This window comes from Plecotus auritus, assembly GCF_963455305.1.
Source record: "Plecotus auritus genome assembly, chromosome: 6".
In the NCBI taxonomy this organism is placed as follows: Eukaryota; Metazoa; Chordata; class Mammalia; order Chiroptera; family Vespertilionidae; genus Plecotus; species Plecotus auritus.
This window is the reverse complement of record NC_137773.1, coordinates 134,379,527-134,405,472: the sequence shown is the minus strand read 5'-3', so window position 1 is coordinate 134,405,472 and position 25,946 is coordinate 134,379,527. Positions and strand designations below refer to the sequence as shown.

The 25,946-nt window shown below is 47.8% G+C and overlaps 1 protein-coding gene across 4 annotated transcripts in view; it reads left to right on the top strand.

Annotated features, from left to right (window-relative positions):
- CACNA2D3 (calcium voltage-gated channel auxiliary subunit alpha2delta 3) overlaps nucleotides 1-25,946 on the top strand; it is an 860,181-nt gene that overhangs the window by 621,984 nt on the left and 212,251 nt on the right. For all 4 annotated transcript variants that reach the window (XR_013960934.1, XM_080675067.1, XM_080675065.1 and 1 more), the window contains one exon: nucleotides 7,106-7,180. Coding sequence is in view for 3 of the 4 variants with exons in the window: in XM_080675067.1 (XP_080531193.1) it covers nucleotides 7,106-7,180 (75 nt within the window). In the remaining variant the exon portion in view is untranslated. The remainder of the gene's footprint in view (nucleotides 1-7,105; nucleotides 7,181-25,946) is intronic.

The window sequence follows — 25,946 nt, the reverse complement described above, 5'->3', positions numbered from 1 at the left end:
CTGTACTAAATGAAACTTTTTTTTTCTATCTTTGAAAGGAAGAGAGGAATTGGAAAAGGGCTCACACTCACTAAGTGGTTCTGGCTAGTAAGTTTAATCCTGGGCCCATATGCCACCTAAATTATCTTGCTTACATTCTGTTTTTCCTAAGAAAGCAAAACAGTCCATGAGAACATGATGGAGGGCTGAGAAGTGAGATCCAAGGGGGTTGTTCATCCTGGATTGGTGGGTATCCCCACCCCTGAGGCTTCCCTCAGCTCTGGGCATCGGTGCCATCACCACCATCCAGAAGCCCATGCTGCACCCCCACCTATCAGCCAGGGCTTCCCAGAGTACCCAGAGGGTTTGGCTCTCTCAGCACTTCCTGGTGGGCCCTTAGCACCTGCTCCACCCCAAGAAAAGGAAGCTCCTTTGAACAAACAAGGCAGCTCTGTTCCCATATGCTGATGCCATTTCGATTATCAAATTAGAGAGCCACCTGCACAGGAAAGAGGAAATAAACTCTAAGCTAGAATCAGGGGTCCAGGCTCACAAAACGTGGCCTCCTTAGCCAAAGAATTCTCCTGCTTGGGCTTACTGAGATGACAGAGGCCTTCTTCCTACTGCCTCCGGGGTTCCTGACAACCAGCCTCACCCCCATCAAAGCTCTTACAGTTGGGGTTAGGGCAGTGGTCGGCAAACTGTGGCTCGCAAGCCACATGTGGCTCTTTGGCCCCTTGAGTGCAGATCTTCCACAAAATACCACGGCCTGGGCCAGTCTATTTTGAAGAAGTGGCATTAGAAGAAGTTTAAGTTTAAAAAATTTGGCTCTCAAAAGAAATTTCAGTCGTTGTACTGTTGATATTTGGCTCTGTTGACTAATGAGTTTGCCGACCACTGGGTTAGGGGATCTGGGTGATCCAAACCCACATCAAGTGTTGGAAACTGTGGAGCTCCCCAGAGACTGAAAGCTAAAGGATGAGGGAGAAATTTGACTTCCCTAAAGATGCCCAGAATCTCTGGCTCACTGTTTAAGGAAGGGCATCCCACCCTGAGAGAATGTTTCCAAGCAATTCTCAAGCCTCGTATTTCATACTAGAGGCCCAGTGCACGAAATTTGTGCACTGGAAGGGGGGTCCCTCAGCCAGGCCTGCACCCTCTCGCAGTCCAGGAGCCCTCAGAAGATGTCCAACTGATGGCTTAGGCCCATTCCCGCCATCGCCACTGTGCTCACCAGCCGTAAGCCCAGCTTCTGGATGAGCGGTACTCTCCCTGTGAGAGCACACTGACCACCAGGGGGCAGCTCCTGCATTGAGCGTCTGCCCCCTGGTGCTCAGTGCACATCATAGCAACCAGTCATTCCACCATTGGGCTGAAACTGACTCTCTGGTATCACCCAAGGGGTCCCAGATTGCGAGAGGGCGCAGGCCAGGCCGAGGGACCCCACCGGTGCACGATAGGGGCCAGGGATGGATGCGGGAGGGCTCCAGGGCGTGTCCGGCCCATCTCTATCAGTCCCAATCAGCCTGCTAACAGCTGTTAGCAGCAAGCTAACCTACTGGTCGACTGTATACACCTGGTGGTCAGTACATGTCATAACCAACAGTTGAGTGGCCTTAGCATGTCATTAGCATACTACACTTTGATTGCTTGAACAGCCAACTGGACAACCAGGCACTTAGCATATTAAGCTTTTATTATATAGGATGACAAGATGTAGAAACCCAAGTTCAGGGCCACGACTTGATACATGCCCAACAAATCAAGAAACTATGAACATAATATGAAACTGATAACAATTACCCTGTGAGTTTATTTCTCAAAGCTTCCTCTACCGGGGAAGGTGCTACACTCTTTGTCACAAGTTCTCATTTAATAAGAGGCAGACACTGCTGTTACCCTCATGTTACAACTCAAGAAATTTGAGGCACAGAAAATGGAAATATCTCGCCAAGTTTCAGGGCTAGTGAGCCATGGTGTAACCCACTATTTAGTACCCTAAAGCCATTAAGAACAATAAATGACAATAATAGTAATCATAGTTTAAATAATAGTTGATAATATTAACAAGAATGGCTAAAATAAAATAAAACAATGTAAGGTTTATTGAACTTACGACTGTGTGGCATGGTAAAAATTCTTTACATGCATGATTCCCACTGAATCCTTATTAGGCTCCCATGGAGTGGGTACACCTTGGCCCCATTTTTAGTTGAGGAAACTTGAAATAACTTTCTCAACATAACTCATCTAGTAAACGATGAATGAAGCAAAGTGTAGCAGGACAATAGAGGAAGGTCAGCTCCAGGAATTAACCAGTGGTGCCTGACATACAGGCACTTCTGTTTTTAGCTTTCCCAAGGGGTAGGCTGGGAACAGGAGGCACGGGTAGGACATATTTAAACCTAAGTCATTCCTCCTCTGATTCCCACAAAACACCTTGGGAGACTGTGCATGTCAGCCAGGCCCAGCCAGGGTGGAACAGGCCTCTCTGGGGAGCAGAATGCGGATCACACCCTCTGTCCTGATCCACACCTTGTACTAGTAAAGATGAGTCAGCGCTTGGCTTGTGGGGTTTTCCCCGAAGATAGAATTCTTTCTTTTCCCTTCGCTGCATAGATTTTCCCACAAGGCAATCAGACTTCCTGTAATTTTTATTAAGAATTCCAGACCCCCCGGCAAAAGTTTCCAGACACCACAGCCTCTGTTAAGGTAACGAGCCATTTTATAATCGGGTTCACTTCATTAGCCCAAAGCCCTGCACGTGGAGGGAGGCACCTCCATCCCCACTGCGGGACAGAGGCTCCTGGCCTTCAGGAGAGCAGCTTCAGGACCTAGGCCCCCTGAGCAGCCCCGAGTGCTGGGCCGCCTGTGTCCTATCTGTGTTCTGTTACTCCGCGGGACTGCACAGGAACACTGGTTCTATTTCAGATGAAATAAAAATGAGATATTTCATCAGGATATTGATTTGTGGCCAAAAACAAATGTTGGACATTGTGACATTATAAGCTTTCAGTTTTTTGAGAGATTCACCCGCAGAATGTCTTTGGGTTTTGGCTCCGAGTTTGTCTTTGTACATCTACATTAGGTTATATCCATGTGTCACCCACCAACCAGCAAAGCATTCTGATGTTATTTTCCCAGGCTGTACTCCTGGGAAGGATTTTCACCAGATCGTTTCTGAATGTCAGGAAGACCTTCTCAGGAACAGCCTTGAGAAGGGCGGAGTATACACCTGCCGTCGCAAATCAGCCTCACCTTTTCAGCTCATTTCTAACATTAACTTTTGTTTAGACTTTGAGGATGAATTAGATAATATTTGCGTAAAAAGTGAAGAACATCTTAAGTACACACAGACCTTAACCGGAGTACCTGCTATATGCAGGACATAATGTCAGGGGTTGCAGAAGTCAAAGATGAGTGGGATGGCTCCTTCCCCAACAAGATCCCATTCTGATGGGGAGGTGCTGTCTTATCTGGAATAGGGCAGATAAAGGAAAGGGAACCTGCTAGCATTGGGAGACAGGTATTAAGTCATCAAAGCCCTTGACTGATGCCTTGGTAATATATAATTAAACTCACAAATAATTGATTATTGTCATTTTGATAAGTGCAATATAGGAAAAGTAGAGGGCATTAAGGGTGTAGTTTCATGCATAAGGGTGAAGGTAGCAATAGAGAAATTCTCAGAGTTTTATGGAAACATGGTATGGGAAGGAGGGAACAATGGGGAAGGTCAGGAGAGACTTTTATTTTATTATTATTTATTTATCATTGATTTCAGAGAGGAAGGGAGAAGGAGAGAGACAGAAACATCAATGATGAGAAAGAACCTATTGGCTGCCTCCTGTATGCCCCCCCCACTGGGGATGGAGCCTGCAACCCGGGCATGTGCCCTGACCGGGAATCGAACCGGTGACCTCCTGGTCCATGGGTTGATGTTCAACCACTGAGCTATACTGGCTGGGAAGGAGAGACTTTTAATAGGCCATGATGATCCTGAGGCTGAGTTTACAGCATGGATGAGAATTAGCTGCGGGAGATGGGGTGGAGTGGTGCTCGAGGCCGCTAGCAATGTGTGAGTAAAGGTCTGGGAGGGAGAGAAAACCACAGGGGGTTGTTGTCACTGCCATGTGCCCTGAGAGGCAATGAAGAAGGAGGCAGGGCTGGGTGGGTAGTTAGGGACCAGACCCCAGGGAGACCTGATGGACACTCCCATGGGTTTCATCTTACATAAGAAGAGGTCTTTAGTGGGTTTTACAAAGGGGAGCAACAGGGCCAGAGTTACCTTTGATCAGTCTTGAGGGGACTTGGTTGAGGCCAAGCTTTGAGGCAGGAGAACAGTTAGGACAAGTGTGGAAATCTGTTACATTAAATCTACATGGATGGAAGGGTGGGGAAGCAGAGTTGAATGTGGGTAGTTTCTGGAATAAAAATTAGTGATTACTTGGATCAAGAAGTTGGGGATGCAAGAGAGAAACAAACCTAAGGATGATGCTCTAATGTCTAATGTGGGCATCGGGGTGGGTGGTGGTGCCACCATCGGAGAGAGAAGGGCAGGAAGAGCCACACAAAGTGGGAGAGCGCTGAGATGCTCTGGGTGTGGTATCTATGCAGTGCCTGAGGGATATCCAGGTAGAAATGACCGACACACAGTTGGGTACGTGGATCTGCCACTGAGGGGAGGGGCTGAGGCTGGAGCACAGATCTGGAGATAACAGCATCCAGGTGGTTTCTGGAGCTGATTGGGAAGGGAGAGCTAACGGCAGACCAGGACACTGGGAGAGAAACTAGGGAAAATGAGTGCTTGAACAGTGGGTGGAGGATGAGAAGGAGGAAACCCGGGAGCCTGGGCCCTGGGAGCTGAGGGAATAGTGTGAAGGAAGAGGGGGCATTCAGCTAACACAACCAGAAAGATTCAAGAGAGAGCTGTCTCTAGGTTTGGTAATTAGGACACCATTGGCAACTGTGGGGAAAGGCGTTCTGGTGGCATCTTGGTGGGTGAGGCAGATCCTAGTCGGCCAGGGCATAAATGGGCAACAAGGAAGAGGTGGCCATGGCACAGTGAGTGTAGTATGTTGGGTGGGGAGGTCAGCTCAGCCCCTCATCCCAGGGGAGAGAGCAGGGAGTTTAGGGTAGCTTTGTAGGATCTGTGCTCAATTCAATGTTTTATTGTTCTCCCACTTCCTCCTTTTACTCTTCCTGGTGTCCCTGCTCCATTTCCCTCCGTCCCAACCACCCCTCCACATATTTTGACCCACATGGCATGACCTTGTCCATTATAGAACCCATAGGGAGACAGGTATTAATCATCAAAGCCCCTGACTGATGCCTTGATAACGTATAATCAAACTCACCAATAATTGATTTTTGTCATTTTGGTAAGTGCAATACAGGAAAAGTAGAGGGCATTAAGGGAGCATATGCAAAGAGTTCTATCTTCTTTTTAGTATTAGTTCCGACAAGCAAGCCAAGACCTGAAGGAATGTACATTAGAAGGCACTAACTATATTAGCTGACTATAAAATATCATTTGTTGGGCCTAATTTGGAGTTTGAATTTCCAACGAAATACCACTTTTGCTTTTAATGGGAAAAGTCAGATTCCCCTAGTCCTTTTTGACCCCTCCGGTCCGTATTAAACTGGGGCATAATAATGGTAATTAATGCAGTGTTGACTGTATCTGACATTTTTCCAAGAGACAAGATGAAAGAGACAATATACATCTCAAAGGATAGGAAATCTCTGGTTTATCTTTCTCAGCATAATGAAGTATACTTTTATCATTAGACTCAAGTAGAATCTAATTAAAACTTGCTGTGCAAGGTAACTCCAGGAGAAAAATGCCTGTTGCCCTTGACTACCACATGCATATTTGCTTTATGTAATTAATGCAAAGGAAACTTTTAATTGCCAGTGTTAAATTCTCCGAAGTCAATTTCACATTACCTTGACAATAAGCTAAGAAGCAGACTGGATCATTCTTGGTTTGTAAACTCTGTTGTCTGGATCGTTTAATAGTATCATATTCAATAATGTGATCAGCAGAGGATTTTAAAGAAAAGTAATAGAGCTCAGAACTATGAAATAACTTGTCGGAAAAAAAATGTACGATTTTTTTCTTTTCCCCTTTTACTGCTCTGGCAAAAGTGGGTTACATTTTCTTTGCGAGAGAGAGACAGAGAGAGAGAGAGAGAGAGATAGAGAGAGAGAGAGAGAGAGAGAGAGAGAGAGAGAGAGAGAGAGAGATCAGTATGGGTTTTATGCCAGAGGCCATTTTAATACATGAATGATTTGTAGGTAAATTTATTGTAGCCAATGGGTGCAGTCAACTGTGTAATAGAAATATTGTCAAAAAGCCAGGATTATTATTTAAATAAGTGCAGTGTTAAATTTGATTACATACTTTTTAAAGCTAATAAAACATTTCATTGCTCTCAAACTATTTCCCATAGTCCCATTTAGTCAGAAAACATAAATTAAGTGAGGCTCTGCATAGAAAATTACCCAGGCTTTGTGTCGATTGAAGAATGCATGGAAAAGCTTGGCAGCCTCACAATTTAAAGACAAAGGGACATAAAAGGGGTTGGCAGGCTCCTCTACAGGCTGGGGGTGGGGGGACACTTTTATCCTTGAAGAATTATAAAAAATGACTGCCTCAGAGAGTGCGTGCTTGAGGTGGCCCCTGTGGGTGTGGAATTGCAGGCAGCCTACATGTGCATCAGAATGAGGTCACCTCTTTCCTTATCACAGAAGAGAGAAGACACCCAGGGTGATAAAATTTCATGCACTTGGACAAAAGGTCTTTCCACCAACATTAGCCACTTTTTTAAAAAAATGTAATTGTTTTTGTTTTAAATAAATCAAAGTAAAGCCTTTGATGCCAACGTGGGGGTGTGACATTTTAAATTGTGCTATTTGCTGAGCTTCTCCTGTGACAGGTCCTCATTTCCACAAAATGTCAAGGATCAGCGCCTCGCATTCATTTTAATGAAATATTGTGCTGATAAGGGTTATGAATGCCAAGTTTAAGCTGTAAATTACTGAACGCCAGGCTGCTTTATGCTTTGTGAATGCACCGGGGAGCAAGCTAATGAAGGTTTCTCTCTCTCGCTTCCTTTTACAGTTAGGGATTCACGGTTATGCCTTTGCAATCACAAATAATGGATATATCCTGACGCATCCAGAACTCAGACCACTGGTAAGAGAAAGGCTTCTTTCTTTGTTTCTCCTTTTATGATTTTAAAAGGTTTTCTTCAGTGTTGCAGGGTTGACCCTTGGCAGCGGTGTTCACATTAAAAGTTCAATTGATAATATTATCTCCTAAAGGTGGTTTTCACAGTTAGTAAATAAATAATGTTGGGTAGATACAGTTACTATCATGCTTGTATATATAAACTAGAGGCCCGGTGCATGAAAATCATACATTGGTGGGGGGAGGGGAAGGGTCCCTCAGCCTGGCCTGTGCCCTCTTGCAGTCCAGGACCCCTTGCTTCTTACCGCCCGCCTGCAGCAGAGGTGGGAGAGGCTCCCACCGTCGCTGTGCTTGCCAGCCATGAGCCTGGCTTCTGGCTGAGCAGCGCTCCCCCTGTGGGAGTGCACTGACCACCGGGGGCAGCTCCTGCGCTGAGCATCTGCCCCCTGGTGGTCAGCATGTGTCATAGTGACTGGTTGTTCCATGGTTCGGTCCATTTGTATAGTAGCCTTTTATTATATAGGATCCATACACATCTATGTGCATTTATTTATTTATTTCACTGCTGTGAATATATGGAGATTTTTAAAACTCTGGACTGTTTGAAACACATCACAATGGGTACCTTTATACAACAAATGGTCTGACTCTCCAACCCGAGACTGACTTATTGCAAGTTGCATTTGCTACAACAAAGTAGACCCAGGATCCCTGGAAATTCATTACCATAAGACTTGCCCCCAAATTACATTGCCTAAGCCCAGTGCCTCCTGTGTTGAAGGGATTCAACAACACCTTTTTCATTTCCATAAAACAGTTGAGATTTTCTCCATTTCCTGCCGAAGCCATATATGGTAGCACTGTTGGTGACCCAACCTGTAGACCATTTTCTTTCAGCAACATTTTCACTTTCTCTGCAGTGAGTGGGGTTAGGCCAAATCCAGGACAGATCACGGGTTCACGTGATCCTGGGGGGAGGCTGCCTGGAGCTCCGTGTTGAGGAGGATTCTGAAGGGCAGCCAGACTGCTAGATAGGAGGCCCTGGTCTCCTGGCGGCATCTCCTGTGGGTGCCACAGCGGCGAAGATAGCGAGGGGGCCATGTCTTTGCCATCTCTGGACTAGTTGTAATGTGTTGAAAAAAGGGCAGCCCTTTTGGTTTGTGTGTTTAGTTCGTTTTACAGAAGTTATAAAGGTATAAAGAGTAAAACAGTAAATGCTGCTTTTGGAAGTTAAGAAAGTGTAGGTTGTTTCCTGTAGCAATCCACGCATACACACCCACATATTCACACGTACCTGGACTTCTCATTCTCCCCAGACTTCTCATTCTCTTTCATCAAAATCAGCAAAGAGTGGCAGTGCCTGCTACGCAAATGTTTGTTGGCGAAGCCTTGTGGGGACCAGTCTGCTCCTCGCTTGACTCGTTGTTTAGAAAAGTTCACGTTTGAGCTCCATTATCATCTGGCTTCGCTCTAATCGCCCCGGTATTAATGGAGTCATGGCCACATCATGTGGACCCCATATGCATGTGTTAAGACGGGAATTACAGTAACAGTTGATTTCCACAATCTTTTTATCAGAAAAAGATTGGGCTAACTGGTTAGCTAGTTCCAAATGTAACTCCGAATTATTGAAAAGTTTGATTGAAAAAGATACTAATTTTCTAAGTATATTTAAGTCTGGAAACATTTAGGCCTAAAAGCTTAGCACGTTTCCCATTTCCGAGCCGCCCAGTTGGGATTGTCTGTGGGGAGCAGGATGAGTTGTGTGTTTGGTGCTGATCAGTCTGGCTCCTAGTGCTTATTTATTCCAAGTGGGAGTGGAACCGAGTAAATGAAACAATCAAACCTGGATCTTCTGCCAGTGAGTGAATTAGCTTCCTATTTATCAGCTTTTAAAGAAGGGACGGAATGGAACCAGATGTCAGAAGTCACTGAGGCACTTTCGCGCTCTTTGCGGCAACAGGGATGAGCGGCTCCCATCTGCACAGTCAGCCACAGGTCTTTCTGCTGGTTTACATCCTCTGGTCGTGCAGCGTAGGGTCTGTTTGCAAACAGTCCAGTGATGCTCTTTTGAGAGCTGTGGCCTCTGAGAGGTTAGTAGAAGGGCTCTCAGAAATCAGGCCAACCAGCCAGGGCCAATCTCATCCTAACAGTGCAAATACAGACTATTTCTGTTCTCCTTGCTGTTGAAACAGTGTACTGAATGGTTTTACCAAAAGTGGTAACCAGGGTCAAGTTTCCATCGATGGGGTGGCCCACCCAAATGCCCCAATCTCACGTGTGAACATCTAAACCCGATGAGCCATATTGCAGTTGACCTGTGATAAGGACCTAAGGAATGGCCAGGCAGCTTATCTGCCTCTGACCCCGAGGCCATGAGCTCTTTAGAGGAGGTTTAGAGGATTACATGAGCATGCTCATCTGAATGGGATTGATACGTGAATGTTGACAGTGCCTCAAGGTTTGCATCTTCCTCCGGGAAGGAGAGAGAAGGGAAGTGGAAGGAACTCAACTTCAGCAACACAGACCTTGCCCTTGACTCCTAGTCCTGCCACATCCCAGCTGTGCGACTTTGGGCAAGTCACACGCCTCTCTAAGCATCCATTTCTCTCTCTCTCTCTCTCTCTCTCTCTCTCTCTCTCTCTCTCTCTCTCTCTCTTAAAGGGATACCTTTGATTCTTGATGTTGGAACTTTTTTAAATTTTTTTTATTGTATTTTATTGATTTTTTACAGAGAGGAAGGGAGAGGGATAGAGAGTTAGAAACATCAATAAGAGAGAAACATCAATCAGCTGCCTCATGTACACCCCCTACTGGGGATGTGCCCGCAACCAAGGTACATGTCCTTAACCAGAATCAAACCTGGGACCCTTTAGTCCACAGGCCGACACTCTAGCTACTGAGCCAAACCAGTTAGGGCAGCATTCATTTCTCTTACACTCCTGCCATGACCATAGTGTATGTATCTCAGCTTGGTTGTCAGAGTAAATGAGATAATGGTGGCCAAGAGCTCTGTGTGACAAAGCAGACCCAGGACATTGTGGGGACAGTGGTGGTTAACCTGGCAACTGTGTGTGTTTTATTGGCTCTATGGATCTGAGCTCAGGTGCTATAAAATAGTTTGGGAGGACATGGTGGTGGTGGATGCTTAAGGGGGATCTAAAGAAAACTTTTTGATTATTCATTTGGTTCAGATTATTATGATAAACACTAGAGTCCCGGTGCACAAAATTTGTGCACTCAGTAATGGGGGGGTCCACTCAGCCCGGCCTGTGCCCTCTCACAGTCCGGAGCCCTGCAACTGATTGCCCCCCAGATGGAGGCCCCGCCCACCCGCTGCAGTGCTGTGGGCTAGGTAGCCTGGGCCTCCCTCTGCCAGAGCGATGGCAGGGCCCCCCTGACCAATTGCATCCCATCTGCCTTGGCTGGCCTGGCGCCAGTGCGTGTCATAGCGTAGTCTTCTGGACGGTTGTCTGGGCAGTCATTCTGCTGTTCAGCCGTTTGGTCAATTTGCATATTGTGCTTTTATTATTATAGATTGGTGAGGGATTGTGGACACAGATACACACACACCCAGACAGATACAGAGTCCTGGAATCATGCAATGATTCAATCCTCATTTCTGCCTGCCATCAACTCTGGGAAACCTCAGCTAAGCCTGTCTGTGCCTGTCTGTCCGTCGATCCCCTCTCAGTCGCTCTCTGTCTTTTGTGTCTCTCTCTCACATAGGTACACACACATGCACACACACACACACACACATTCTCAGTTTTCTTGGCCAACTCTTGTCTTGAAGACAGACAACAACTATACCACTAGTATAAGGTTCTATTTGAGCCCTATCTTGTGAGGAAGTGAAAGTGTGGGTTGCTATGGTTTGTTTTTAAAGTAGCAATAAGGATAGTACTAGAGGCTACAGTAAGAGGAGATGATGGTAAGAGTCAAGCTACAAGGATGGACTACTCCCGGCTTTGGCATGTACAAGTCATTGGTTCATCTCTGTTTTTTGTTCATCTGAACAACAAAAGCTGGAAGTGTTTCCTTGCTCTCTCCCTCCCAGCACACAGTAGGGTCTCAGGAAGTGAATAAATGAAGCATCCTTCAAACCCACTGTTTTCACTGTTTCTCACTTTTGGTCGTCCAGATGATGTAATTTGTGAGCTTTCCCTGGAAACTGGGGTCTGCACCAGACGTGATCCACCCTGGTCAGAATCCTCACACATGGCTGGGGACAACCAGTGGCCAGCAGCTCCCTTGAGTAGCTGAGGATTCAGGCAAGAAAGCCTCATTCCAACCTAATGCGCCTTCTCCAGAGCCCAGCCATATAATAGAATCCTTATTATAGATGCATGTTCCCCTCAGTTCTGGTCTAGGCCACCGATTAGCACATTGGCTGTGAGTGTGGAGCTGTGGCCAGAGTGAGAGGGTGGAGCAAACGCACTTAAAACAACTCATATTCTCTCTCCCTCTGCCACTGAGGCTGTTTCCACCCCTGCAGCTGGAGGAAAGAAGTGGGTTTCTCTGAAGCACAATACCAATATTTTTCTAATTTGTCCAATAAGATTTTTCCCCTGAACTTAATGTTTGGCTTGATTTTATCCAGTGTTTGCTTTAATCTTGTATGATTTGGGTGTGAATCATGAAGTATCTCCAAAAACAGCTTAGATGTAGGGGCCTTACTCAGCCGACTCGCTTTGGTTTAATTGGCAAAACTGCTAAAGTAACACTTTCCCGTTGATAACTGGGCCACCCTTAGTCTGTCCTCAGTTATTTCTCAGCCACTCTGTCCTGCCACCAGCTTGTCACTGCTGGTAAGCTGACTGACATGGATTCCACAGACGTTTGCCTGGTGCCTGGGGTGCGGGGTCCTGTTGGACTAGGGGCTGATGTGGCATCGGGTGGGCTGGGGGCCGTTCCACGGGTGGGGGCCCTACCTATTCTCTGGGTGGGGAACAGGACAACAGCATAGCAAGAGAGATTCAAGTTAGAACTTAGGGAGTGTTTTGAGTAGTTATTAAGCATCTGAAAATTTTTTCTTGGTCTCAACCACTCTAACATTCAGATTAAAAATATTTCAAAGTATAGTTACATATAGTTACTGTCTAGGTTGATTTGCTGTGCACTTCCTTTTTCTCATGTCTTTGAGAGCTTAATAGATTTTTTTTTAAATGTGGAACCCTGAATATGTCTTTCTTTTGCCCAACAGGGCATCGAGGGAGATAAGACCAAGAAGGTGCCACCTTTAGCATGACCTGTTGTTTTGTTTTGAGATTTTGGTGATTCCCCCTCCCGCTCTTCCTTCCCCCTTTAGAAGAAAGGACATTCGAGTTGATTTCCTTCCTCAAGGAGGCCTGGGATGTGGGCCTGGTCACACCACCCAGAGAGAACAAAAGGGGCCCCAGGACCGGCAGGGCCCACAGAGGAGCCTGGAGCGGGCACAACCTAAGACCTGCTTCCAGGAGGCCCACGTGGACATCTGCCAAAGGATGTTGTGTGTCTGCAAGCCTGGGAGGTGGGGAAGGATGCTGGCAGGTTTCTGTTCTGGTTGAAAATTTGCCAACCGCATGGACCACTGGGTGTGCTGGTGGACGACATGGGAGGTGGGAATTGGGGAGAGAAATCTTCATTCATTCCTTCAACATTTGCTGGAGGTCCAGGCCTGAGCAAGCTGCTCAGAGTGGCTACAGAGATGTGCCCTGCCTCAAAGAACCCAAATCTAACAGACAGATAAGATTTAAGACTTGGGGAGAATGAGTAACTATAGACACTACCAACATTTTTGGTATGTTTGTATTGTTGATCTTAGTATTTTCTTTTTAACATGTATTGATTCCTTGTTATGTGACAGACACTGCTTGAAGTGTCTTGCATGTGTTAAAGCTTTTTATCAATGATTCATTTCATAGCAAGCTTAGGATGGGGGTGGGTGGAAAGGCCCAGGGCTCCTGGGAAGGGTGTGTGTGAGTCAGGCCTGGGAGGAAGATGGGTCTAGGAGGCACCTGGAGTCAGACTGTAGACACCTGTGAGGGCCGGGCTGAGGAGCTGGGCTTCTCTGTGCGAAAGGCAGGTACCCCAGGCTCCCTGCAGGAAGCAAGGCACTAAATAAACGAGAAGATGGTCAGGTGACTAGAAAGTGCCGGGACCCAGAGCCCTGAACACGCTCAGTTAGGATGTGCTCCATTCACCCACTATGTGGGTTGGTGCTTCAGGAGACGGGAGGCACAGTGGCTGGAGGGTGGGAGTGATGGAGAGGCCTGGTCTCTGCAGCCATGTGGATGAACAACAGGGTAATCACTAGATTATTATAGTTAAAATCTGTCTACACTGGCGCTGTTGGTGAGAATATAATGGGAAACACAAACATGAGCTGCTGAGCTGCTGGGTATTTTAAAATTTTCTAGTAGCCACAGCTAAAAGTAAAAGAAAAAAAATAGGTGAAATGAAGAATATATTTTATTTAACCCAATAAATTCAAAATCACGTTGTTTCAACATACAATGAATATGAAAATGATTGATGAGATCGTTTACATCCTTTTTTCATACTAATCTTTGAGCTCCGGTATGTATTTTACACCCACGCCACGTCTCAGTTCTGACCAGCCTCATGTCAGGTGCTTGGAAGCCACAGGTGACAGCACAGATCTAGGGTGTGGCCAGCTATTTTGGACCCTTCTGAATAAGATGCTGGATTATAGGCGCTCCTCTTTCCTGAAAGTGAATGAGAACAAACGTTAGCACTGCCACCCGTCACTGTTTCATCTGGGGAGTCTGTGCAAAACGTTGGTGGCTTCTTAGCCTCCTCCACTGTGACCTCACCCGCCACAATCCCGCCCCCCCCCCCCCCTTGCTCCCGGCTGTGGCCTCCTGGGAGTGAAAGCAGAGAGTAGTCCAGAACTTAGGGTATCGAGTCAGTGCCAGGGCAGATGGGAGGTGCTCTCCGGGGGTGGCCGTGCTTCTCTGACTGTTTCAGTCCTAAGCCGTGTCAGCCTCCTTAACCAAACTGTGCTACACAGGCCAGGGCCAGGAAGCCCCAGCCACGGGGGTGAGCCTGGGCCTTCAGGTTGTCCAGTCGGAATGTTGAGACACACACCACTTCTCTTGTTCTGTAAAACTCAGGTTAGCTCTTTAAGGAGCTCACATTCCGCAGATAACTGGGTCATCTGTCTTCCTTACCTATTCCAGAGCCTTCCTCTTTCCCTGAAGTCAGCATTGTTGGCAGTCTAGCCCTGGGCGCTCCACAGCCTGAGCTTTGTCTAGGGCCGTGGTCGGCAAACTGCGGCTCGCGAGCCACATACGGCTCTTTGGCCCCTTGAGTGTGGCTCTTCCACAAAATACCATGGCCTGGGCGAGTCTATTTTGAAGAAGTGGCGTTAGAAGAAGTTTAAGTTTAAAAAATTTGGCTCTCAAAAGAAATTTCTGTCGTTGTACTGTTGATATTTGGCTCTGTTGACTAATGAGTTTGCCGACCACTGGTCTAGGGTCACTGCCTTTCGCTTGTGTTGCTCCCTGACTGTCCCTGCCCCACTCGGGACGCTGATCCCACTGCTTGGTCCTTTCAAACACCAGGCAGTTGTGTTTTCATGTCCTCTTGTAACTGCACTGGGTTACAGATGGACCCTGGCACAAGGTCCACTACACAAATGACATGTGGACATGCTAATAAACATTCCTACACCACTGTCCTCTCATATGGATTAAGTGGATATTCCTATGGACACATGTAAATGTATGTTAAATGCTACATGGACAGTGCATATCAAACACCAGTTTAAATAGAAGCTTAAAAGATAGGGGCACTATTAAAATCCTTGTCAAAACCCACTGACTTGGCTCAAGCAATGGGCCAGGTGAGGTTAAATGTGATTTTTGTATCATCATGCAGATCCTCAATTATGTAAGGGGCTTCTTCCATCCCACACCTAATAGTTTTCTTTTGCTGTATAATTCTTGAACCCACAATGCTTCAATTAACCTTCCTTCATTTCTTCTGCCCGTCCACAGCTCTCAATGCAAAGGCTAAGGGTTCTTTTGAGTTCAACAGGTGTGTGTGTGTGGCCCCACCAGTGGCTTTCCTGGACCTCTCCCCCAAGTCCTCCACCCTCATGTCCACTTGGAATCTGGCTCCCAAGTGCTCCAAGCCCACTTTTCTCTCTCTGTCACTACCCCCTGCTCAAGGCCACCTGCCATCTCTCCTAGATGACTTCAGTCCCCTTTCAGGTCCTCTCTGGGCACCTGCCCCACCCCACCCCAGCACCACATACTCAGCAGTCAGAGGGGTCTTCGCCGACATCACTCCGATGCTGTGCTTCCCTTGGTATTTAGAGTAAAACACAAACTCCTGGCATGACCCCAGCTCCGCACTAGATCTGGCTCCATGACCTGATCTGCCGGGCCTGTGTGGCTGTCCCCCATGCTCCCCTATGCTCCAGCCAGCTCTGGCCCTTTTCCATTCCCCAATGGAATCCTTGTGCCTGCTCTTCCCTCTGCCTATAATCTCATCCCAGATATACCGTGACTGGCTTGTTCTCACCCCCACGTCTCATCTCAGAGGTCACCCCTCTACAGAGGTGTCCTTGCTCCCTGACCAGAGGAACCACACTCCTCCTCTATCATTCCCCGTCATGTCCCTGCTTTAGTTTCCTTGGTTCACTTATCTCTCCTGGGAAAGGTCTATATGCTCAACTACCCCCTGCTGTCCCCTGTGGATTCCTGGGAGTTGGCTCTGCACAGAAGAGATACTCAGTAAATATCTGTGGCATGATCCTGATGATGTTTGAAGGATGCTGATGACTAGATGTCTGGGTACCAATTCCCTACTGTAAATTAGAAGTGCAGGTGCCACATGTTTGCCCAGGAAACATTTCTTGAGTCCTTGCTACATCAGGTGCAGAAACAAGGCATTTGTTCAGTCAATACTACATGGACAGTGCACCTTTCTTTCGGCTTCTCCCTCTGCCCTGCTGGCCTGAAAGTATTCATCAGCTGTTCCTAGGGTCGAGCACTGTGCTGGCCAATGGAGACATAGAAACAGGTGGAAGGATGTTTGCCCATAAGAAGCTTACTGCACTAAGCCAGAGACCCCGACAGTCAGAGGGGCCAGGAAGGTCTGGGGCTCACAGGGGAAGGAATTGTCTACTTTGCTCAAGGAAGGACACCCTGTGATACAGGAGGACTTCCCAGAGGAGGTGGCAAGCACACCAACTGCATCCTTTTTCCACTCTGGTAGACACTTCTTCCCACCCAGCAGGGGCTCCACACTGTCCCCAGGGCGGCTGTCCTCCAACCAGACCGGACATGATTTCTGCCTCTGGTCTCAGAACCAGGCATTCTGCTGGCCCCAGCCTGTCAGGGTGTGTGGGGTGGGGATGGTATGCTTTACAAACCTTTCAGGGGCTCTAAATGCTGGAATCCCTTCCCAGACTCCAGGCCCTTCACTCAGGCTGCTGAACTGAAGGAGGATGCCCAGTAGGTGGCGCCCGGGCACCGCCATGTGCTCCTGCGGAGGCTGCGGTGCCTGCCAGCACACATTCTCTGAACAGGCCTGGTCTGAATCCACCCCATTTAGTTTAAAAGAAAGAATTAACGGATGCTTAGTAAATGTATCTGCTCAGAGGAGCGTGTTCCCGGAGAGAAAATAAACAAGACTGCGTGACCCCCACATAGCGAGCCTGTTCCTTTTGAAATACATCATTTGGCAAAAGAGAACACAGAGCCTCACATGCCTTCCTCTTGATGACATTGTTGAGGGCACTGTTTGCACTGCCCGGGTCTGGACACTTGAGTGGAAGCATTGCTGCCTGGAGCTGGGGACGCTTACCCCTCCTGCGTTTGGGGATTAAGCAGAGGAGTGGGCGCCTGGATTTCTTTCCAGGCTGTGAACCTCAACAGCCTCTTAGTCCCCAAATTCTGTGGCTGGGTGTGTACTTAGGCACTCAGGGCAAAGATGGGGTTAGCAAGTAAGGGGCTAGCAGTAATGCCTACGGGTGTTAGGGGCCAGATGCGATGCTGAACACCCTGTGTGCTTTGCCTCCTACGTCCTGACAACATCCTGAGTGTTAGTGTTTTATCTCAGAGATGGTAACTGATGCTGAGCCCAAGATGGTGTCAGTTAGAAAGTACAATGGGGTCAATCATCAGGGGGGAAAAAGATGACTGTGGGCACTGTCATTCTCCATAAGATTAAACCTATGCAATTGGGAGAACTTCCCTCAGTTCGGAAGCTGGGATGTGCGAGGCTCTTTTATAAGAGGAAAGCTGGTCTGGAGAGCCTCCTGGCTGCAGCCCACAGTTCTCCCCTTGCTCTGGCCCACCCACACGCAGACCTGTGTGGAGCACAGCAGTGGATCCTTGGCCTTGGGCTGTGGGTAGGGCCTGCTCCTGGGGGCCACCCAAAAGAAGTGGAAAGGGGAGAGGTAGGGTCTCTGTCTATTCAGCCCTGTTTCCCCTGAGACTGGCTGCACACAATCTAAAGCCACAAAGCCTCCCTTGCTCTCTGTGGACTCCTGGGACTGCTCCTTCCTTTGTCCCTTCGTGCAGATGGGAGAAAAAGGTCCCCATGCTTCTAGTTCCAGGTTACTGCCCCATTTTCTTGTAGTTTTCCACGCCCTACCTACACCATTACAATAGCTCCTTTATTAAACTTTCCTTAATTAGCCAGCTTGACTATGCCATGTGCTTCCTGCTGGGCCCTGGCTGATACAAAGGTATGAGTAGATGGAAGGCTGGTTTTTCTTAAATCTTTACTCCGTCCAGAGAGAAGGAGGGAAAACAGGATGAATGGGAGGAAAGAGAAAGAATGGAAAGGCAAGGGTAGTAAGAGAGGAAATGAGAGAGAGAGGGGGGAAGGGAAGGAGGAAGAAAGAGAAGGAGGAAGAGAAAAGGCAAGAGGAAAAGACCCTCTATCAGTTCCTTTATTTATTTACTAAAAGCCTGGTGCATGGAATACGTGCACTCGGGAGGGTCCCTCAGCCCGGCCTGTGCCCTCTCACAGTCCGGGAGCCCTCAGGGGATGTCTGACTGGCAGCTTAAGCCCATGGGGAGCAGGCCTAAGCTGGCAGTCAGACATCCTTAACGCTGCCACAGACACGGGAGAGGCTCCCTACACATCATAGCAAACGGTCATTCTGCTGTTTGGTCTATTTGCATATTAGCCTTTTATTATATAGGACACTTTATTATATAGGATCCCCATTTGTTCAAGAGATAAAGAATTGGTCTCTGTTGCTTACAACCAGAGCAGCCAGCTGATATACCTTCAGGATCCGCAGGTCTGGAAACCACTGCTGGGTGTGGCTCTGACCCCTGCTCCAAAGGAGCTCACAGTCTGCACCTCTTCCCTCTCCCTCCCCACAAAACTTTCCTCTCTATCTCACCCACCCCAATACCCCCAGAGGTCTCTCTTCCTCCCACCAGGCCTCTTGCCCAGGCCTTAGAGTTTGAGCTCCGCTACCTCATAGAAATATCTTGACACAGGCATTCCATCACTCATGGCAAGCAATCTGAAGACACCGGGCAGGTTAGTCTGTTCACCCTGTGCACACAGGCCTGGTAAGGTGCCTAGCAGAGGAAGTGGAATAACAAATAAATGGGGAGAGAACACCCGCATATAGGAGACTGATCACATAATGACAGTATGTTATTAAGCACTAGGGTAGAAATGTAGCATTTATAAAAGGACATGGTGTCTGGCTGTGGAAGGGGTGGCTGAGAAGGCTGCAGGGAGCTGGTTTGCAGCCTGTAAGCTGGAGGTCACAGTGGGTGTCGCAGTCCAGCACAACCAGGAGCTGCAAAGGGCCCTGCAGACACCAGGATGCACCAGAATGTGCCTCTGGAGCCCTCCCTCCTCCTGCCTCCTGGCTCCCTCCCTCTTTCCTTTACTGTCCTCCCTCAACCCCCTCCCACCTCACTTCCTTTCCTCATCTGGCATGTATTTATTGAACACCTCTCATATACCAGGCATTCTATTAGATGCTGAGGATCTCATGATAAAACAAGACAGGCATAATTCCCCCTGTATTTGATGTTTGCAATCTCTTAGAGAAGATATGTGGGTTGTTTTGGTTCATTTTTTGTTTGTTTGTTTTTTTACAGCTGATCAGTAAACAAATAGTTGTATACATTTTGGATAAATTCTTCAGAGGAAACAGGATCTGAGAAAACTAAAAAGTAGGAAGAGGTACCCCCTTAGTCGGATAGTGAGGGAGAACCCTTCTTTAGGAGACATATTAAGCTGACCCCTAAAATCCCGAGGGAAGAAAGAGAATATGCTGTGCCAAGGCTGTGAGACTGGTCCGGGCGGAGGGAACCGTGTCTGCAAACCCCGAGGCATGGGGATGCTCAATGTGTCCTATCTGGAATCTGCTGGTAGACTTAGAACAGACTTCCAAAGCACGAGGGAGAGCGGCTTGAGGTTTTATTGATAAGTTTCTATTTGGAAACATGCTTAGTGAAGCAGCTGCTGCTGCTGCCTGCCCCATGCCTGCCTGTCTGCCCTCAGTCCTGACCATTTCCATCCATGCCAGCCTGCCTGCAGCTGCCAGCACCTGGGCGAAGACATTCTCTGGCTCCTGGGGCCCGCTTCTCTCAGGCGTGCAGCAGGCCATATGTGCTGGGATCAGCTTCCCTCCATCAAGACTGGTGAGCACTGGCACCACACAGGTGGGATAGCTCCAGGTGCCTGCTCCACACTGGCTGCCAGAGCCCCCAGTGCTAAGGTGCTCGGGCTGCTTCTTGTGTTGGGTGCCTGCCCTTCTCTGTCTCTGAGTCACTTTGCCATGTGCCTGCAGGCATTTCCTGGGATCCCATCTCAGGTAAAGTCCTTGCTGTTGAATTCTTGGGTTAGGGTCTACTTCAGAGAGAAGTCAAGCTAAGACACTAGTGTGTCCATATTTCTCTGCAGAAATTGATTTGCTCTGGCCTAGAGCCTCGACTCCAGGCCTCCGTGCACCCACTCGGACCTTCTCATTAACCTGGTGGCATTAGGCACATGTTCCACTCTGTTCCAGGCCCCTGCACAGGTTTCCACCTCATCCCAGCCTGCTTGGAGAATGCACATCTTTATGCCATTCATCACTGAGAAGGCACTTTAAGGAAATTTAGTTTAGAGATAGGATTTTCTGCTATTTTGTTGTTTGGCAAAGGAATTTGATGAGGACAAAACTCCTCTTTGCACTGGACACACTCTGACCTTTGTTTCACTAGATTAATTTCATATCTAGAGTGCCCCATCTTGGATGATGAATTAGCAATAAAAAGCTCATCAAAATGTAATTACATGCAATGTGTTGAATAATGATCTCTTAAAAATTCCTATAGATTTGTCTGCACCTCCTTCCCCTGGTGGGGGAAATGAGGCTCAGCTGCTAGCTCCTGCCCCCACCCCCAGGCTCAGGAATGCAGACCCTCGCCATGCCACTGGACTGAGACTGGAGAGCTGGCTTCTGTCATTGCCCAATGTCATCTAATTGATCAATTACTTTTTTTCCATGTGATACAATACACATCTTTATATAATTTAAAGGACCATCTCAACAGGCAGGAATAAGCAGGAAATGGAAGCTCAAGGCAGAGTGAAGCCCTCACCTCCTCCATCTGCAGCAGCCTGTGGGGACAGAGAGTTATTAATTAAAATGGTAACTGCCCAGAGGGTAGCAGTATGGAGGACTCCTGGGATGGGAGCTTTAAAGCTTCCTTAACTTTAAACTCCAGGAAAGAGGGTTCCTCCTTAAAACCAGAAAACAGAGCCACCTGCACCTAAGAGGAGGCTCCACGGAGCTGTAGCGTGAGGTTAGGCCTCCCGGCCCTGACTTGGTTCTCTCCAGAGGGTTGGACTAGGACTGGGAGAAAGGCTAGCTTTACCCTCAGTCTATCAGGGGGAGTCCTGTAAAACCTACAGCTGGGCTGACTGCGAATATCTCAATGATCCCAACCGTGAATGCCCAAGCTCATTTGAATATCTGAAGAATTCAATCATTTGAATGCCAATGTGTGTTCCTCGGGGAGTTTACATTTCAGAAAGACAGTGCATCTGAATCCCCATGAGAGCATTAAATTGCTATCTAATTAGCAGCCCCAAATTATATATATTTAAAAGATAATTAAAGGTTTGAAGGCTGTTGGAATAACTAGTTATACATTTAAATGAATCACTAGAAATTTGTTAGTAATGTGTGGAGTTTTCTTTTATTTCTTGCTTCCTCCTTTGAAGTTCAGTAGACCCAACCTCGCGGGGTTAAGTCTGGTAGTGGGAAGATAAAGGCAGCTGTTTTTAATTATTGCAGCTCAAACCTCCAAATAATTATAAGCAGCTGTCATTTTTTACATAATCCTAAATGATAAGACCCAAAGAATGCAAATAAAAAGGTTGAGACCATGGCTTTTTGGCCCAATAATTGAATGCCTGCTACACCCTGAACTGACCACTGCACTTCACTGAGGAGGTGCCTGGCCATGAGCTCTTCAGCAGCTGCCACAGGCACGTGTGCTTGGGAACACCCTCCCAGGTGCCACTTCCACATCCTCGGTGGCATCCTTAGGGTAAAGGAGGCACTCACACATTTGGAATATTGACACAAGAAAGTAGTTTGGCTAAGCCAGTCAGGTTTTTAGCTGGAAGTTCTGGATCTCACTTGCCTCTTTCTCCTTGGGAGGGGCTCTACCCCTGCCCTTGACCTAATGACACCCTCCCCCCTACACACACATACACACAATAGATCGCATGATAGGTCATTTCGTAGCTGGCATTCCTTTGGCCTGGGGCAGCGGATTTCACAGGACTGAATGCTTTTGTGCACCAGCTGGCCAGGGTCAGAAATCTCAAAGGACAGGCTGCCCTGCCAGCCCCACCCAGGTAGCTCTGGGGTCAAGTCTGAAATTCAATGCTTTTTGTACCTGTCGCTCCCTGGATGGGTGGAGATCTCCTGAGGAATGAGTCAAGAGGGCATTGGCCATAGGCACACGACTTCTCCCTTTGGGGCCAGAGACTATGAAACCAAAGTCTACACACACACACACACACACACACACACACACACAGGGAAGGACAAAAGTAGGGTTACAGTGGTGAGTATGGGAAAGACAGTTTATTATTATGTTATTATTTATTAATTATTGTATTATTTTCCATATGAACTGTAAACCTACTTTTTTCCCTCCTTTATGTATGTGTGTGTGTATATATATACACACATATCCTATATAATAAAGAGGTAATATGCAAATTGACCCTCACACCCCCACAAGATGGCTGCCTATGACCAGGCCAGGAGGGGAGTTATTGAGGGATGACCGAACGACTGACTGAACAAGCAGGCTGCATGGGGCGACCAGGCTGGCAGGGGGATTAGTGAGGGATGACCAAATGACAGAACAAGCAGGCTGCGTGGGGTGACCAGGCCAGCGGGGGGGCAGTTGGGGGCAAGCAGGCCAGCAGGGAGGGCATTTGAGGCAAGCAGGCCAGCAGAGGGGGGCAGTTGGGGGCTACCAAGCCGGCAGAGGGGGCAGTAAGGGGTGACCAGGCTGGTGGGGGGGGCAGTTAGGAGCAAACAGCCCGGCGGGGGGCGGGGGGAGTTGGGGGTGATCAGGCTGGCAGAGGTGGGGGGCAGTTAGGGGTGACCAGGCAGGTAGGCAGGTGAGCGATTAGGAGCCAGTGGTCCAGGATTGTGAGAGGGATGTCACCAAAGGGTCCCAGATTGGAGAGGGTGCAGGCTGGGCTGAGGGGACCCTCCCCCCCCATGCATGAATTTCATGCACCAGGCCTCTAGTGTGTGTGTGTGTGTGTGTGTGTGTGTGTGTGTATGTGTGTGTGTGTATGTGTGTGTGTGTGTGTGTGTATATATATATATATGTATATATATATATATATATATATATATATATATATATATATATAATTTTTAATGGAAAGATTCCTTTGAGAGGTAATTTGAAACTCAGCTCTGCTCAGTGTGGAATTATAGGACACCTGTTGATGACACCACAGGTCAGCTTGCCGTCACCCCCTTCTCGTGCCCTGGCAAGAGACATCTCAGGCAGGCGCCAGGGGCAACCTCAGGTACACAGGTACCAGGGTCTCCACAGAGCAGAGCATCTCTGAGGATAGGTGTCTGGGGTCTACATCAGCTCTACCACTGTCAGCTGTGTGACCTTGGACACATTAACCTCCCTGGACTCAATTTCCTTCACTGAAAAAATGGGGACAAAAATAGTATGAACTACATGGGGTTGTTATAAGGATTAAATCAGTTCATGTTCACAAAATGCCTAGAACAGGCCAGGCACAGAGTAAGTGTCATACCTGTGTTTGTTAGGGGAATACACACCCTCATTTGTTCATTTACTCTGTTCGCTCATCCATCAGATATTGTGGAGAACCTACTCTTTGCCAGCACGCTCCTGGGCACTGTGAGTCAGCACCTAATTAGCAGGGCAGTGTGGTGGGTGTGGAGGCGAAGGAGGATGCAGGGGGACCTGAACTGATGGAGGACAGGCCAGTGCGGGCTTCCTCGGGGAGCTGATGTCTCCGCTGAGTCCTGAGGGGCCACTTGACTTCTGAGTTTAGATGAAGAGGTTGGAAATAGATGGAGCAGTGTGTGCAGAGGCCTGAAGGCAAGAATGGTAATGACCTTTTTGCAGCTGGCTCAGTGTAGCTAGGGAGCATGGTGAGAGGAAGGAAGTGGTGGGAGAGAGGCCAGAGCAGCAAGCACTCCCCCATCAAGGAGAGAGGTATCATGGGGGCTGACACTACCTGGTGGCTAGAGGGATGGAGAGATGTGATTCACTTTCAAGAGACACTTACTTAGAAGCAATAGATGTGGCAGTTTGCTGCGTCCCGTCTGCTTTGCCAGGCCTACTGGCCTTTATCTCTGATTATACTGGCCTGTTCCAGCCTCTGCCCACATATCTGTGATCACAGACAAATATAAGACCCAGAGGACTCAGTCAGCCTTACCAGGGGCCTTTGGTTTTCCTCTGAGTCATGAGTGATGCCAGAGGTCTCTTGGGCTTAGTCAGACTAGCATGCATCTAGAAATGTTTGTGTGTGTGTGTGTGTATGTGTGTGTGTATGTATGTATTTTAAGATATATCAGTAGAACTGAGGATCACATTAAAAAATATCAAAAGGAAACATTTTGCTTGGTCACCAGTCCAGAGGTCTGGATGGACCCAGGATGGATGAGAGCCTACTGAGTTTGGTGGTCAGGAATGGGTAGGGCAGAGAGCAGGAGGCTTGAAGGGATGTCACATGCGTGTGTATGCTGCAAAGCCCTGTGTCCTGGGGGAGGTGCAGAGTGAGGGCCACCCCAGGAGGAAGGGAGAGAGACTCTAGTTGGAAGAATCAGAGAAACTGTCACGGAGGACCTGGCCACAACGATGGATCACTGCCTGTCTTCTCTTCTTCACAAGTACTAGGAAAAAAATAGCAGAAAATGGAGGAACAAAATAAAGCTATTGTGCCAAGCAGCTCCCTAAAAAGCTGCACACACTCCCTCCCACGTGCACATTTGATGAAGGCATAGCAGTCGGACATAGGGTGATATTGTCATAGGCATCCACCCATCAAGGATTGGAAAGAAGGATCCCTTTCCCTCTTTTCTGCATCTCTCTTCTTACTTCACTTGCAAATTCATTGCCAGCTTCCTGCCCTTCCTGTCATTTAGCACAAAAACCTTGAAGTTGCCCTAACCGGTTTGGCTCAGTGGATAGAGCGTTGGCCTGCGGACTGAAAGGTCCTAGGTTCAATTCCGGTCAAGGGCATGTACCTTGGTTGCGGGCACATCCCCAGTAGGAGGTATGCAGGAGGCAGCTGATCAATGTTTCTCTCTCATCGATGTTTCTAACTCACTATCCGTCTCCCTTCCTCTCTGTAAAAAATCAATAAAATATATTTAAAAAAAAAAAACCCTTGAAGTTGAGAGATCTTCCCGCTCTCTTCTGACCACCATCCCTACAAGCTGGGATGGCGAGACTGGAGTCATTTCCCCAGCGATGGGCTGGGGAGGCGCACGAGGAAGGTTACTGCTGGGGAAAGCCACCCACAGGAGGGCTCCCTCTACAGCAAGTTCCAAGGCTGACACATGGCGCTTCAGTGTTGGTTGATAATATTTTCTGATTTCACTTACGCGAAAAGGAAATCCATTGTCTTCACAGTTTCTAAACTAGAACTTGTCTGACGGTTTCCACATACTCAAGGTTGGTTTTTTTTTGTTTGTTTTTTGATACATAGTTTCTCAAAGGAATCGTGCCAAATAAAGTTCTATAAATGCACACAAAAAGTTGCTTGTCAAATGTCAGAGACAAACTCTCAAATCCTAGATGTAATCTCCTAAGGGCAGTGGTATTTGAAATCTTTATATGAAACAAGGAATGTAATTGGCACATGGCACATGTCTGTGCTCAAGGACTGGGTGCAAGTCTGTTTGAAACTTTGACATTCCTCTGAAGGCTGTCTTTCTTGCATCCACTTTTGCTCAGGAAACTTTAGAGCGGGTTTTGTCTCAAAGTGTTCTAACGTATCGGATGAGCTGGCTCCCAGGTGCCCGCAGACACCTTTACTTTGTATGTAGCATCCACGTGCTTTTCCCTTCTCTGCTGAGAGCTCATCGCCCCTTCGCCCCAGTCAGCAGAGGCCCCTCTCCTCCCTGCGTCAGGGTCCCCTGTCCCGTCCCTTTGCTGGCACAACAAGTCCCTCCCACCTGGCCCTTCAGCATGATTTTTATTTTTATGGCTCACTTGCTCTCCTAGGACAGACTGGCTTTTGGAGAAGGGGGATT